Source organism: Kogia breviceps, chromosome 19, assembly GCF_026419965.1.
Source record: "Kogia breviceps isolate mKogBre1 chromosome 19, mKogBre1 haplotype 1, whole genome shotgun sequence".
NCBI lineage: Eukaryota > Metazoa > Chordata > Mammalia > Artiodactyla > Physeteridae > Kogia > Kogia breviceps.
The window spans coordinates 45,332,253-45,348,876 of NC_081328.1; the positions used below are offsets into that span (position 1 = coordinate 45,332,253).

The window sequence follows — 16,624 nt, forward strand, 5'->3', positions numbered from 1 at the left end:
AGGCCTTGGTGCTGGTGTCGGGAAGCCAGCCCCCAGAACGGCCTCAGCACCAGCCCAGGCCCAGGCTCAGGGGCAGCTCCAAGGCCCACGAGGAGCAGCCTCAAGCGGGCGCCCTCAGGGAGCCCCACCCAGTCGAGGGAGTGCCGTGTGGAGGCTGCAGGTTTGACCCCCACACGAATCCCCAACGATGACTCAATGCAGAGGACTTGGCTGCTGGGCCATCGACACTCACAGGCTACCAGGAGCTGTGGCTGAACAGCAGGCCCCTGCCCAGTGAGGACCACAGAGAAGCAGGTTCTCCTGGGGCACGAGGGCTCCAAAGACAAAGGAGATGCCCCGTTCTCAGGTCAGCACCAGGGTCAGAGGAGGCAACGTTTATCATCCCCATAGGGTGGTCCCCAGATGAGCTGCGGTACTCAAAGCTCTGGTGAATCCCCACCTTTATGAATAACGCAGTGGCCGTGTTTATAACTGAACTACCACTTCCGTGGGTGGGAAATGGCCAGTATAGCTACCGACTGGCCACAGCTGCAAGGATGCCTGAGCTTCCGTCCGGCGGCCTCACCGTGACGGTCCCACCACCAAGGGGGCTCCACCATGGGGACCACTGCAGCGACGACCTGCCCGACGCACCGCCCGGCACCCGCCGACACCCGCCGACAGGCCGTGTGCCCCGGCCCATCATGACCGCACAACTCCTCACGCTGCCCGCTCACGGCACAACAGGAGGGCGGCCCCTGCACTCCCACCTTTGTCACTAAAATAGAAACAGCATAGTGGTTTCTTCCCACTAAGTAATTTGCATTTGCTGAAAAAAATCTAACACTACAGAAAAATAAAATAGAAAACTACCATTGACATTGTGGGGGCCATGCATTTTGGGGGTCCCCCCCATGGACCCTCACAGGCTGAGAAGGCACAGGCACGCCTTTCTTTGTCACCGAGCTCCCACCTGACCCTGAGACTAAGCTGAGCTGGAGTATGGCTGCCGCACCTCCCTCCGTGCTCACAGAGCACCGACGCCCCGCACGGCCAGGCTGGGCTGGGTGACGCTGCAGCAACAAAGCCTCAAGCTCAGCGTCCACGGCAACAAAGGCTCCCCCTGTTCACGCTGTACATCTGTCACGCATCAACAGGGGTGCCCGCCACTGTCACCCCGGGACCCCAGTGACAGGTGGCGGCCGTCATCTGAAATGCTGCTAGGCTAATGAGGAAGCCAGCTCTGCAGAGTCTGCGTGAGCATGGAAGGCTCCGGACAGAGTGACACCATCCCTCCTCCTCACAGCTCCTGACTCACACTATCTGTGACCACAAACGCGGCCCTGCCCAGCACGAGGGGGCCCAGGGGCCAGAGGCGGGAGCTTCCAGCAGAATCAGGATGGACACAGGCCCTCGCACACGGCTCCTGCCACCAAACTGCTCTTTTTCTCTAACAACACAACCAACCGCTGGAGAGCCCACGCTCTTGAGTAGACAGGTAACACCCCACACTACGGCTGTGAAACAATTTATTCGGTGTTTCCTGACGGGCTAAGCTCTCCTTCCAGTTTTTGTCACTTCAAACAAGGTGGCCACACACAGCCCTGTCGGCACACAGACTGCCTGTCTGCCCATCAAGTTGCCCGTCACCCGCACACGTTTTTGGGGTGCAGAGTCCCAGGAGTGGCCCTGCAGGGCAGAAGACTGCACATTTCTAATCATAAGAGACACCGCCCACAGCAGCCTGAAAAGACTGTAACAAGGCACACTCCAGAGCGAGAACCCCGTCAGCAGCAGGGCCACCAAGCTCTGACGTAGCCAACATGATCAAGGAGACACTTCCTCCTCGTGGAGCTAACCGGCATCTCCCCAGCGACCAGACGAGGCTGGGCACCCATCACCAACTCAGAGCCCACCTGGGTCTACGCTCAGGTGAAGTGTCCACTTCACAGCCCAATTCTCAGCTGGATTGCTTATCTTCTATCGGCAATTTTAAAAGTCTTTGCAGCCTATAAATAACAACTTCACCTTTCAACTGCTGTATACGTCTTACCTCTAAATCTATGTTTTGTCTACTAATTTTTTTTTTTTTTTTTTTTTTTTTTTTTTGCGGTACGCGGGCCTCTCACCGCTGTGGCCTCTCCCGTTGCGGAGCACAGGCTCCGGACGCGCAGGCTCAGCGGCCACGGCTCACGGGCCCAGCCGCTCCGCAGCACATGGGATCCTCCCAGACCGGGGAATGAACCCGTGTCCCCTGCAGCGGCAGGCGGACTCTCAACCACTGCGCCACCAGGGAAGCCCCCATGTCTACTAATTTTATACATGGTCTATTCCGCCATACGAAAGCTTCTAATATTCATTTAAACAAACTATTTCCTGTTGCTCTTTTCTAGCTGCAGAATTACTGTTAATTCTGTTAGGTGGTTATGTGCCAAGAGCCAAAACCAAAATGAAACAAATTTAAAAAACAAAAAAAAGTGTTCACCAGTTAGAACTAACGCGTACGGTGTTACTACAACACAGTGTCTGCATCTGCGTTATAATTCTGGGGTTGGGGCTGGTACGAATATGCTGAGGGAACAGATGAAACAAGAGGAGCAAATATTGACGCTCACTGAAGCTGGGGGCCCGATACATGGGACCCATTACTCTATTTCTCTTTGCTTTGTGTAGATTTGAAAACTTCCAAATTAGGAAGTTTTTTTAAGGACCAACGTGATCCTCTAATGTCTCCTAAAAGTTTCTTTAACGTTTTCTAAATTATATTTTTTATACTAAAGTTTTTAGTTAATCAGTTAAGTTTCTGTTAATTAGAAGTTTAGTTTTGTATATGTGTGCAGTGGGGACACAGTTTTGTTTTCTTCCACATGGCCCCCTGTGACATCATCATCCACTCAATAAACTGCCCTCTTCACCGAGGTTGGAAACACGTCTTCTTTGTCACACGTCAAATCCCACATAGGCTTTTACTTCCGATTCTCTCTTCTATTTTGCCAATCTATTCGCCTGCTCCCAAGAAATGCCATTCTGCTTTAGAGCTTCACAGGACATCTTAAGGACTGGAGAATCTAAGCCTCATTATTATTAAAAATAATTTTCTTGGATATTCTCCCTGCATATGAACTTTAAATGTATTTTATCAAGTTAAAAAAAAAAAAAAGAAAAAAACAGCACATGAGAAGATGTTCAGCATCACCACCCGTGAAGAAAATGAAATTAAACCCACAATGAAATATCACCGCAAGCCTACCAGGACCGCCAAGGTTAAAAACAGTGACAATACCGAGTGCTGGTGACAATGTGGAGAAATTGGAACTCTCTCACACATCGCTGGTGGGAACGTAAAATGATGCAGACACTCTGGAAAGAGTCTGGCAGTCTCTCACAAAAGGAAACATAAACTTAACCATATGACTCAGCAGTGAAACTCTTGGGCATCTATCCCCGAGAAATGAAAAGTTATGTTCACACAAAAACCTGTATGCAAATGTTCTTGGCAGCCTCATTCATAGTAGCAAACGCTGGAATCGGCCCAAATGTCCTTTCATGGGCAAAGGGTTAAAACAAACTCTGATGTAACCAGACAAGGAGACAAGAAAGACAACCTATGAGCACATGAACTGTCTGCATGGATCTCAGGGCCATTATGCTTATGGACGAAGTCAGCCTCCAAAAGGGGACACCATGAGACTCCATCTACACTACGTGCTCGAAACGGCAAAGTACAGGGGCAAGCAGAGATCGGTGGCTGCCCGGGGGACAGGGAGGGCAGGAAGCAGGGGCAGCGGGAGGTCACGCAGGGGGCACTCCTGCACCCCCACCGGTGCTGGCTGGACTCCTGTGAGCACAGCTGCAGAAACCCGGACGCACATGAAAACTGAAAGCCGAAGGCTTCCCTGGTGGCGCAGTGGTTGAGAGTCCGCCTGCCGATGCAGGGGACGCGGGTTCGTGCCCCGGTCCGGGAAGATCCCACATGCCGCGGAGCGTCTGGGCCCGTGAGCCATGGCCGCTGAGCCTCTGTGTCCGGAGCCTGCGCTCCGCAACGGGAGAGGCCACAGAAGTGAGAGGTCCGTGTACCGCAAAAAAAAAAAAAAAAACAAAAGAAACTGAAAGCCGAGCGGGGTCTTTTGTCTGTTTAGCGGGGAGGACGCCAACGTTGACTTCACGGCTTTGACGTGATACCCTAAGATGGTGTCACCGGGGGAGGCTGGTGACAAAGCAGCAAAGAGTTCTATGTACCGACTTTATAACTTCCTGTTATTATTTCAAAATAAAAGGTTAAAAAAACGAACACACTAGGTAATACAGACCACCCCACAGCTAAGACGTTTTTCAAACACTGGACAAAATTAAAACCAAACAGTAAGCGCTCGGAGTCACTGCTGAGCCAGCAAGGGAGGGAAGGCCCAGCGAGGAGAGCAGCTTCTCCTTGACCGGTATCGGGGGCTCTGGAGGAGGCACTAAAATCCAGGAAGACGACCACGGCGTCTAGGAGTCTCAAAGGGGTGGTGGTGGTACAAACCTGGGAGTCCAGGGCTCCTAGGGGGGTTTGAATTCAAAGAACCACACCCTAGAAGTAAGTGTAAAGTTTAGGTCGGCTCACTGAAGCCCAGCACTGAATCCCCCACATCTGGCCAAGAAGCAAAGGTAAAGGCTCTCTGGGAGAGGAGACGTTTCTGGGCCTCAAAGTACTGCTGTAATTTTTCATATCCAACATCCAGGCCTTTACAAACAGAACCACAGAAGGACGGGATGATGGTATTTTTTAGAGACAGATTATAAACTGTGCTTATCATGTTCAAAGAGGTGAAAGAAATGACTGAAAACCATGACAAGGATACAGAAATTATGAAAGATAAATAGAAATTATGAAAGACAGACACACAAGAATTAAGAATTCAGCAGATGGGTTCAACAGCCCATACGACACAGCTGAGGATGTGCGGGGAGTGGCCACTCGGCCTCAAATCTTGCCGGTGCCACATCCCCAAGAAGAAGTAACGAGAGGCGGCCGGGCCCTGATCCTCCCCGTCCGTCTGTCTGCTGGGCTGGCGGCACACTCTGGGAAGCACGCGGCAGCGGCCCAGCAATGGCTCAGGAGTGCACATCCTTTCTGGCACTCGCTCCCTGTCCTAAGAAGGCAGTTCTCCCGAGCTCTGACGGTGTTTGTGACGGGTGGCAGGGCGACGCAGCCGCAGCAGTCACCCTGCAGCCGTGAGCAGCTCACCCAGCTGGCGTGGGAGGCTACATGCAACATGACCCCAACTTCCTGAGACGTGAACTGATAGGGAAGGAGCAACCACCTTGAAGGAATCCCTGAAACAGTGGCTGTCCCCAGCTGCTGGGATGACGGGTGATCTTTTTATTTCCTCTTCACTGTGAGCGAAGGTTTCTGTGCAAAGTCACTGCTTCAATACAAAAACAGATGCCCTGTACCCCACCCCAGGCCAAGCCAAGCCCCTAAACCCAGAAACGGTTTGCAGATCATGAGCTGTTGATGACACGCACGGGAGCGACTCAGAGTCTGAGTGTCAGCCAGCAGAAACCAGCTCCTGCTTCCAGAGTCCATGCCCCAAGCGACACCCGTCAAACCCATGAGAGCACTGAGCTGACACGGAGGAAACGAACCTCCCAGCAGAGAAGTCCCTGAGGGCAGGCAGGAGCCGAGAGACGTGGGCCTCAGGCGGGTCCCTCCGGGTCGGGTCGGTGTAGCGGCCAGAACGCCAGGAGGTCAGCTGGCCCCGTGCACCAGGCTCAGGCCTTCCCGTCCACTCGCGCCCCAGACCTCAGCAAGGCACGCGTGTGGTCGGGGGCTCACACGGGGCTTCCCGCAGAGTCACCAGCAGTCCATCCATAAACAAGGTGAGGCCCCCTCAGATCCTTGAGACTGGCCAGTTCCACTAGGAATCATCTCGGGAACTGAAATCAGGCTTTCCTAGTGCTGTTCTGTGGACTGTCTACAACATGTCTGTGCTTCCCTCCTTACGTTCATAAAGAGAATCACCAAAAGCAAACTACATCCCTTGAAGACGCCTTGGGGAAGCCTGCGCCTTACTCGACAGTAATGAACCGGGACACGAGGCTCTGCAGGCCTCGCCCAGAATCGAGCATCTGGACCGCTTTTAGAAGGGACCTCTGTTCAGCTCCCCTCCCACTGCCTCCGCACCCGAGGTGGCCTTGGCTCTGACCTCTGTGGGCCCAGGAGGGCAGCCCCAGGTGTCTCTGCTCACAACCTGCGCGGTGCACAGCGAGTCCTCCAGCTCGTTGACTCAGCCAACCCCTGCTCTCCCGAGACCTCTGGCTTCCCGTGAAGTCGTTCCGGCCGCGTTTCCCCTTCTCGCTGAGGGGCCCCGTCGTCTGCACCGCTGGGGTCACCCTGCATCCCTGGCTCGCCCCTCGAAGGTGTGTGTGCCCCCACACAGACGCACACACGTGGCCCTGGTCGGGCCTCCTGTGCTCTGGACCCAGAAGCACCACTCCTGTCCACCATCAAGTCACAAATACCGGTCGGTCCCCGGTGGCAGAGACACGTGGACTGGCCTGTTAATGACACTGGCTTCTCACGCTGCTCCTAGGAGCCCAGGACTTCTTCCCACATTCAGGTGGGAACGCATCTCCCGTGTGGTCTGACTCAGACATGTGGAGCAGTGCCGGGCAGACAGTGCGCTGCCAGGCCATGGTACGGTCTGGAGCTCTGTGACAGCTGTGGCCGGGGGAGACCCTGCCCACATGCCCTCACTGCACCCTTGGCTCCCATGCTCGGTCCTACCCAGGCCTCACCCCACACACACCCTGCCCCTGCCAAAGGAACCACCTGGCCACCCAGAGGCCCAGCACTCTCCAGCTTGGTGGCCACTCTGAACCCCAACACCCTCCCACCAGCCAGGGCTCTCCCTTCCCCCGGGACTCCACTCGCCATGCCACTCCTCCCTCCTTGGACGGAGGTGTGACGTGCCAGGCCTGCACGAAGTCACCGTGGCCACTGGGCCCTGAATATGCACAGGCTGGGCACGAAGATCAGAGCAGGAGCTCCGGGTGGTGGGGCGCCGTGGGGGGGGCCTTGCAGCTGGGTTGCAGCAGAGCCTGGCCGGGCACCGCCTTCCTGGCCTGCAGACCAGCCGAGGTCTGAGCACAGGGAGTGTCCAGAAGCTCAGCAAGGCTGTCTCTGCAGCGCCTCCAAGGATCTGCACACTACCTCTCCTCCTAACAAAACTGAGAATCCCAGCCAAGCAAGGACTGGGGCAGAAGGAGAAAGCCAGCAGTTCTTTGTGAGGAAGAGGATTTGGGACAACTGAGAGCAGTAAGGGACCCTGTAACCCCCTTCCCAGGGACAAGTGGCTACTGGCAGACATGAACTCTTGGAGGGGCAGAGGGGACAGGCAGGGGCGCATGGGAAGAAGATCAAAAAGGAACAGTGGGAACTGGCAAGGTGGAACGCTCCGGAAGGGGACAAGAGTCCCAGGACGGAAACAAACAACCACATGCACCAAAGGGTCCAGAAGATAAGGCCAGGGGACTACGCCGAGCGCTCGAGAGCTCAGGCTGACCCCAACAAATGACTGCAGCCTGGCGGGAGGGGGACAGGCAGGCGCAGTTAGGACTGCAGATGCTGCCCCACCCGCCCTCTGGTGTGCCCACCAGCCCGCGTCCCTGGCCAAGCAGACGTGTTCTGTGGTCGCCCCCTGTGACCCCAGAACGCTGAAGGCACGTCTGTCACATCGACACCAACTGACCCCCACCCACCCTCCCCCTCCCTGGGTGAGGGGCTCTCCTGGACCCTGGCCCAGCGTGGGGCCAGGACTGACCCGGCACCTGATTAAGCACAGAGTCCTGGGTTTTCTAGTAGGTTTAGCTGAAAAGGCTTCAAGAAATCTAGATATTTACATGTTGGCATCTCTTGAATTCCCTGCAAACATTTAAATACAATCTTAAAAACTGTTCTTTGCTCTACAGTTACATTTAAATATTGTACTGAAGAGGGAAAGATGGCAACATTCGACATCCCTAACTTTATCATCCCCTTCTCACCCACCCCACCCCAGCCGCCAGCAGCCCCGTGGCTACTAAAATATACCAAAACCCACAGAAGCTGAAAATTAGAGCCTCGAAGCAGCGGGCTGGGCAGGCAGCCCCGGGGTTACCGTGTGCAGGCCAGGTACACCGCCATGGTAATCCTGGCCAGAGAAACACCCCACCACTTGTCACTGCAAAGGGGCCCATCAGGGAACTTGCCAGTGTCGAAAGCAATGAAGTAAATGCCCTTGGGACTTTTTGTCTTCCCTCAACGGTGGGAAAAAAGGACCACAACCCAAAATCTGCAGCCTCCGTGACTCAGACCTACCTGCTTGTCTCATGAGTTCTCCGCCCAGACCCCTGAAAAGTAATGAAAACATTCAAGGTTAAATCTCCGGTTACACAAAACAACATAAAATATCCTCACCAAGAAACAAATGTAACTTCAGGCTCCAAAAAGTATTATGATGTTAAATAGTTGCATTTGTTGTTGGAAGTATGAACTACTTTTTATGAAAATATGTGCTGTGACCGCCTTCTAGATGATTTTCAGTTTTTACTGGAGACTCTAATCACTGGTACTAATCACATCACGCAATCACATATAACAAATCCCAAATACTGTTCACCTCTTACTTTGTAAAAACTAAAGGGACTTAAGGCACTAGAAAGATATCATCATCCAGCAGGACTGGGGAGAGGAAATGCTGCCCGTCTGGACCCTGATTGACCCCGGACGCTGACAGCGGGAAACTGGTGGATGTGAATCCAATAAACACTCCAGGGAGAAGGTAGGAAATTTATGAGACTGGCCCAGGTAGAGGAACAGGATTCGAGTTTGCCCTCCTGCCTTAAATAAATAGAAAACTGGATGAAATAAACAAAGGTTCAGATGCCGAAAAACAGAGGTCTTGGGAGGAGGGAGGGAGCAGCCAAGTCCCAGAGCCCAAGGCCCAGCAGTGAAGCCCAGCGGAGCCGCCTGTCCTGCGGAGTCAAGAGGTTGAGCTGGAAGGTGGGGAGGCCGAGGCGGCTGAAATCTGAGGGGCTGGGGAGCAGCCCAGACAGCGCTGACCTCGAGCTGCACATGCGAGAAAAGAAACTACCTGAGCCTGAGAGAGAAATACTCCTAAGGAGAAGGCAGGGCACTTGCAGGAACCCATACGGGCGGGAAGGAAGCCCCCATGAGCCAGAACACAGGCCTGGTCACGCACAAGGCATCAGCAGAACCCTCAGAAGGGCCGCCTCAGCAGCCAGTCAGACCGTTCAGGCCCCGTCAGGCCTTCAGAACAGGGCTTGAAAGGATTCAACCGATCCCACCGACCAAACACCACCAGAAAGCAGCAGCCGGTGCCCAGCAACAAAAATACCGCAAAGCCTGGCACCCAACAGAACTACCAGGAAAACACGATCCACAGCTCGAAGAAAACCAGTCCACACAACCAGACCCAGAAGTAAGTACCCAAGACGATGGAAACCCAAGACGACGGAATGAACTCGCGGGGTCAGAACAGCTCTTAGTTTCTGCACATGTCCAAGGAGGAGAGGAGAGAGGCATAAGGAAGACACGAATGGAACCTCAAGAAATAAAAAATACAGATCTGAAAATAAAAACTGCACTGAATGCAATCAATGAAGACAGGAACAGAAAGCAAAATAATAGAAACAAAGAGGTTTAAAAAGATATTGCTCAAAGACTAAGTGAAATCATGTGAAAATGACAGAGGAGTTCATTTAAACAGGCTCCTGTGGGTCAAATACGGGACAGCTTGAGCAACAGAAAGAATAACAATGATGTTGCTGGGTTACAACGTACTGTGGGGCGGGGAGGACCCATGAGTCTACAGTGATACATCAGAAAGAGAGACCAGGGTGGGGGTGGGGAGGGACGCTGCTCTCGCCAGACAAATCGGAAAATGAATGAGGGAACCAGCCAGGCCCCCTCTGGCCGGCCGCAGGGCGACGACTGATTCACGACGACTGATTCACGACGACTGATTCAGGCCAGGCAGGCAGGCAGACACTGGACACCGGGGATCCCTCTCAGGTCAGCCGCTAGCCGCAAGGGGACACATCTCGCTCACGGGCACTTCTGACCTTCTGGAGGTCATCCCTGAACCCAGGGATCAACTCAGAGTCTCTACTAGGGGACAAGTGCACTGGCACAGCCCCTTCACAGGCAACACCAGGGTCCACACTAACCATACCAGCCACGCCAGCCATGCCATGGGTAAGCCAGGTCCAACCATCAGGGAACAACCCAGCAAAACCACAATGTGGAATGTTACACAACACAACCGGCCTGAACTCTTAAAAAGAGACTGTATCATGAAAAACAAAACCGGAGGGGACTGAATAACACCAAACACAGTACATGAACTTGAGCAGGTCCTAGTTCAAAGGGGAAAGGCTACGGGAGAGCATTTGAAGATGACCTGAAGGAACCTGCGCTCACAAGTCACTGAGGTCACACCAACTTCTCCTGGGTGTGGTGGGGACCCTGGTTGTACATGGTTACACAGGACAAAGTCTCTGCTCTTCCCTGATGCTTTCTCACGTTTTAAAGAGGAAGCAACATGCCCACAACTTACTTTCCATAAAGAGAAACGATACACTTATAAAGAGAGAGAGACAAACACACTAGCTGAGATAAAACAGTCAAAATGTTATTAATAATGGGGGAAAGGTGAACAGGTATTCACTGCCCTAGTTTTATTTAGACCCATAATCCCTCAAGATAAAATGTTGGGGGTTAGGGAAAATCAGTCCTTGCTATGCCCTCTCCCAGGAAGACTTCTGAGCACAGTCTGCCAAAGCGATCACAGTTCCCAACGTCATTCAGATCGCTGAGAAAGCAAGGGGAGGCCCCAAGGAGACCCAGGGGACCGGGCACCCCTGGGGCCGCATGGCCACGGCTCCCAGGACACCGGGCGGCCTCCCAAGGGCTGACTGCTTCACTCACAGAGGGGCAGGAAGCACACCCTGCAGGGGACCAGAGCATGGGGCTGGTGCAAATCCCACACGCACCTCACTTCTCCCTCCAAGATCAAGATCCATCTCCCTCGGCTACGTGAGCTGCCATTTCCATTTACCCACAGTCCCCATTTCTTTAAGATTAAGACTTCCACGCTCCTGTTCTGCAAATGAAGGCCTGTCACCACTCCTGCAGGAGGGCCTGACACTGCCAGGTGACATGCAGGGACTGGGAGGTGGCCATCACAGACAGTGAGGCTGCCACGAACTCAAGTGTGACGGGAAACGCAGCGCGGGCTCCCCAGAGCGCTCCAGGCCTGCTGATGGGAAGCACGTGCTGGGCTTGCGAGCTCAGGCATTCCCAGTGGGGCAGGAGCACCAGGCGGCCTGGCCGGAGGTCCTCACCCTCCTGCTGCTCTACAACAGGGACTTTTCCTTCCAACCTGCTGGACACAGCGAGTGCTCAGAACTCCCACCGCACGCAGAGGTCCTCCCAGCACAACCCCACACGGCCAGCCAGCGCTGACCACCCCAGGGTGCCACGGGGCAGCCCCGTCGGCTTGTCAGAACCTACGGGTGCTCCGACCCTTCTGCCGGTGCAGGGGGATCTGCAGGGCACATGGGACACACGGCTCTAGCACTAGGCAGACCTAAGGGGTCCCTTCAAGGACAAAGGATTTATTTCCCCAGCCAAGGCCGCTTCCTGGAGGTGAGGGCCAAGGAAGGATGGGTCTGGCACTTTGTCCCAGATGTGGGAGGTCACCTCCCAGGTCCTAGAAGGTTCTGCCTGACAGGATCCTCTGTTTACCTGAGCTGAGGGCCCTGCTGGAAGGTCTACGCTGGTGTCATCTATGGTGGGGCCTCAGGTCACAGCGAATCAGCTCAACCCAATGGAAACCCTGGACGCCAAGGCCCGGAGATGGGGGCAGGTGGGGTTGCTGGAGACCCTCCCTGGGTGGCAATAGCTGTGCATGTGTCACGAGTGGCCACAGGGAAGGTTCAGCGTGACTCCACAGGGAAGGGACCCAAGAAGCTGGTGCCTGGTCTATCCTGGACTCTGTCCTGCAGGCCTTTTATGTTGCTGATTTTAATCTGTATCCTTTTGCTGCAATAAGCCATAACCACAAGCATAATGGCTCTGCTGAGTTCTGAGTCCTTCCACCAGCAAGCCACTGAGCCTGAAGGTGGTCTTGGGGACCCCCAAACTCACAATAAGAAAACAGTCCAAGGAAATAATGGGGCTAAGCTGGATCTACAAGGTCAGAAGGACCGGACACCTCGCATTCAAGCCCCACTGGCCTGGTCCTGTGGGGCCATGTGACCCCCCGCTTCTGTGGTCACTGCCAGGGCCTCCGGCCAAGACCTGTGTGGGAGTCACACTTCGTGAACAAACACTGCTGAGGCACCCAGGCCCGTCCCACCCAGAGGGCCTCTGTTGCACCAGAGGCCACAGGCATTATCTTCCTACACTGGCCTCACTGAAGGGGGTTATCTTCTATTTATTTTTGAGATTTATCACTAGAAAAGAAAATTCAAAGGCAAAGAGCAGATGTGCATTTGGAATTTGTAAGATGCTAACAGATTTCATCAGAAGCCTTCGGCTCCAAAGAAAGCCTCACACAACGTAAGCACAAAGGCCCTGGGGTGGCCGGTGGCCCTCCGCACACAGCTCACTGCCTGCCTCATCCCTGGTCAGCCCCGTGGAGTTCAAGCCATTTCACCAGAAACAAATGAACACGTTTTTATGTACGGGGAAGTGCGTCGCTCCTTTCTCTCTGTTAAAACAGATGAAAAGCAGCAGCATCAGTGGAACGGCCAAGAGCAGCCCACGGGCCTCCCCATGGGAACCCCTCCAGGCCTCCATCCAGGAAGCAGGAACCGGGAGGCAGAGCCACGCCCACTGGTTCAGGTCTACACCAGGCTTCACCCACCCAGGAGGAGACTCACTCAGCAGGGTTTGTCACCTGCAGGACACCCCTAAGGGAAGGACAGTTAAACAGGGAACAGACACCACCAAAAAGCCCTGAGACCTCGGCCCGTCTCCACACCGACCACGGAGGCCACAGAGGCCATGGAGGGTCCTGACACAGACGCAGCCCGCATCCTGGAGACGCTGCAGGATGCGGAGGAGCCCACTCGCACCTACGCGCCCACTTGATCGCAAGGAGGTCCGAGAGGTGGCCAGGCCTGACCATCGGTGAGCAACCTGACCACGGGCAGACTCGTCCCGAAAAGGGTTCTGAAATAAGGCAGGGGACGCAGACTTAAAGAGATCAAGTTTGAATTATAAGCACCGACTGAGACCAGATCCAAATCAGCAGAAGGTGACGCCAGCCAACCGCAAGGTCACCTAAGCAACCTCTGAGAGAAGCCCCCGTGTGGCCCCAGCCACCCTGGGCGGGGAGGTCACAGCAGGCCCCGGGCTGCCAGGAAAGCTGGAGGCAGGGAGAGCGGCCAAACTGAGAACACGTCAAACAAGAATAGGCTGACGTCCACCGCCCTGCACCATTTTACATTAAAACACAAGAAAAATGAGATGCAAGCCAGACTGGGAGAAAATTCTGGCAAATCACCTGTCTACAAAGAGCTCGTGTCCAGAACATGACAAGAGTGCTGACGGCTTGGTGAGAAGACTGCAGAGCATGAGATTTTTTTTATGAGCAAAAGATCTGAACAGTCACTTCACAGAAGAGGGAGGACAACCAGAGCACACAGGAGGTGTCAAGGTCACCAGGCCCCAGGTATGCAAACTACAGTGGTGATGAGCTACCCCACACCCAAGGGTCAGCCCCAGCTTAAGGCTGCCCACGCCCAGCGCAGATGAGGACACCTTAGGCACACTGCCCCGCGTGACCCAGCAACACGTCCACACCAAGACTCATACACCAATGTTCACAAAAGCTTTATCCCGAAGAAGCCAAAAGCTGGAACACCCCAGACGCCCATCACCTGGAGGGCGGATAAACACACCAAGCTCACGCGCCACCGACCACCACACGGCACCACAAAAGAACACACCACCGTACGCCAACCACACGGTGAATCTCAGAAATAGCACGCTCGGTGACCAAGACCAGACCGCAAGCCTCCACAGAATGGTCCTATCCGCGTGACACTGGGAGGGCAGACCACAGCCGCCAGGGCGGAGAGGAGCCACTGCAAAGGGCAGAAGGCAGATCCAGGCAGTGCCGCTGCTGCAGGCGGACTGTCCACAGCCACCAGCCCCGTCAGACTCCACAGTCAAACGGGCAAGTTCCTCACCACGCCGTCAGTGAAGCTCGGAATCCAGCCAGGCCCCTCATGGCCCTTCACCCCCTCGGACAGGATAAGCACAGACCACCTGGCCAGGACCACTCGGGAGATACCCATGACTAGGGGTCCAGTATTTTCTTCACAAAACATAAAACTTCAGGTGTGTAAAGCTTACCTGTATAACTGACGATCATAAAGCTAAAAATAAAGAATTGAAAGTTACTTAGTCATTTAAATTACTAGGATTTTTAAAATAACACAGCAGGTATATAACAAGCATCAGAAGGATAACAAAAAGAAACACACAGGTGGGCGTTTCCCAGGAGGGGATGATGGAGCCCCTCCGCTCTCCAAGAGCGCCTCACTAACAAGCCCCTCCCTCCCTAAGACCCACCGCGCACGACCACATTTAATCCCCACAACAGCCCAGATCCCTCCTTCCCTCACCTGGAAGAGAAACCAAGGGTCAGAGAGGGGAGGAAGAGCCAGCCAGTGAAGGGGGCCTGGATACCCGGACCTGCCCCCCCGACAGCCCCTCAGGCAGTAAACTAGCCCTAACGGTCCCTCTCCTTGCAAGGAACTCAGAGAAGCAATTCACAGCATCACCACTAACTACCATCCCAGCCACCACTCACTGAAAGTTCATGCTGTGCCAGCAACTCCACTCAACTCTCCGAACGCATTCTTTAATTCTCACAGAGACTCAAGCAAGTAGGCTCCACTATTACCCAGGCTCTACAGAAAAGGGAAGCCGAGGACGGGGGACGGTCCCCGCACTGAACCGCCTCCTGCGTCGCACGGCGTCAGCCTGCCTTGACAGTGTCAGGTGAGCACCAGACTCCACTCTAAAGGCGAGAAACGCACCGAAACAGATGGTACGGTTTTGCCAAAATGGAAAAGAAAGTTAACGGCACCAACAGGATGAGGAGGGAAAGACGGGAAAATGGTGAATTATTACATAAAGAGCTAAATCTTAAAGAAAACAAAACTCTACTCAGAACAACAAACGGTAAAGCCGTTTAACACCTCCAGAGTGACTTCCAGGTTCTCCTATAACATTAAGACCTACAGTTCATACTTCACCAATTTTGACTCACAGAAGCCTCTGAGAATCTCAAAACCCCAGAAAAATGCACACACCTCCTTCCCCAGAGAAGTGCATACACAAACCCTGGGTGTGACCTCAGACTCGGGGTTCCCCCACCGTGGAGGCACAGCTGGGGGTGCAAGGCCTTCGTGCTTGGTCTGTGTGCCACTGCCCAGCCGCCCTTGCGCGAGGACGCGCCCCGAGCGAGGAGGGTGGCTGGGCTGCACAGCGGGACTAGATGAAAGGCAGGTGCTCTGCAATGTCCGGCGGAGGACACTTGGCCACGCAGAAGGGCCCGAGCTCACCCCAAGGGTTTGCACCACAGCCCCAGGACGGACCCTTGGGGCTTCACTTGGGGCTGAGGAGCAGGGAGGGCTTGGGGGCAGGCAGGGCCCAGGTACCAGGAGGCCTAGAAGAGGGGCGGTCCCAGAGGCTGCCCACTGACCTGCTGGTGGATCTGCTTCAGGCCCTGCACCGCCTTCTCGTCTAGGAAGTCTGAGACGGGCCTGCGGGAGTTCAAACACAACGTGTGAGGTCCTGGGACAGCGTCAGGGAGACACGCATGCAGGCCTGGTGTCCCGCCAGCTCCCAGCCCGCAAGCACCCGCAGGGGGCACATCCACTCAAGGGCGCCGATGGAAGACCTTCTCAGTCAGCGCTTAGCAGACCAGAGAGACAGGGCTGTGATGAGGTGCCTGCTTGAGAGCGGGGACCCCATGTTCGGGAAGCGCCTGCGGCCCCGGGGATGGGGAGCAGCCCAGCTCCCAGGTGCCCCGTGACTTACTTTGGAAAAGAGTACAGCGGCTGAGGCTGCGGTCAGGGCCCTGCAGCCAGGGGCCTCACTGCCGCCCTGCATAGGCCTGCTCAGCACCCAGAAACCTGGATTTTGGGAGGGCTCTCCCCATTCCCTAACTGCCCAGACTGTTTGCACAAACCACGTGGCTTATGCTGAAACCTGATTTCTTCTGGGAGTCTGGGATTTGGGTTCATGGCAGGTAGAGAACCCACAGGGCCAGCCCCCAAAAAACCCCTGGGGGCCAGTCTCTCTGGCCTTCCCTGGGGGGACACATGTTGTCACACGCACTGCCAGGGGATTAGGTGAGACCTGCACAGCTGCACCAGGAGAGGATTCCATAAACGCCAGGCCCCCGGCCAAGCCCACAGGTGCCATTTCACCCCCTCACAGATGTCCTTCAAACAGACCGTGGGGAGAGGAGCAGGGTCAACTCGGGACCTGCTATCATCGTGTCCCAAGGAAATCACCTCAAAGGACAGGAAGCAACTTAAAATACGGTTTTCCCCAAGCTGGAGTCCAAGAACCACA

The 16,624-nt window shown here is 54.8% G+C and overlaps 1 protein-coding gene across 2 annotated transcripts in view; it reads right to left on the bottom strand.

Annotated features, from left to right (window-relative positions):
• TBCD (tubulin folding cofactor D) overlaps window positions 1-16,624 on the bottom strand; it is a 160,909-nt gene that overhangs the window by 28,402 nt on the left and 115,883 nt on the right. For both annotated transcript variants that reach the window (XM_059046889.2, XM_059046890.2), the window contains exons 21-23: window positions 15,747-15,807; window positions 14,390-14,412; window positions 8,321-8,352 (exon numbers count right to left, since the gene is read on the bottom strand). In XM_059046889.2, the coding sequence (XP_058902872.1) occupies window positions 8,321-8,352; window positions 14,390-14,412; window positions 15,747-15,807 (116 nt within the window). The remainder of the gene's footprint in view (window positions 1-8,320; window positions 8,353-14,389; window positions 14,413-15,746; window positions 15,808-16,624) is intronic.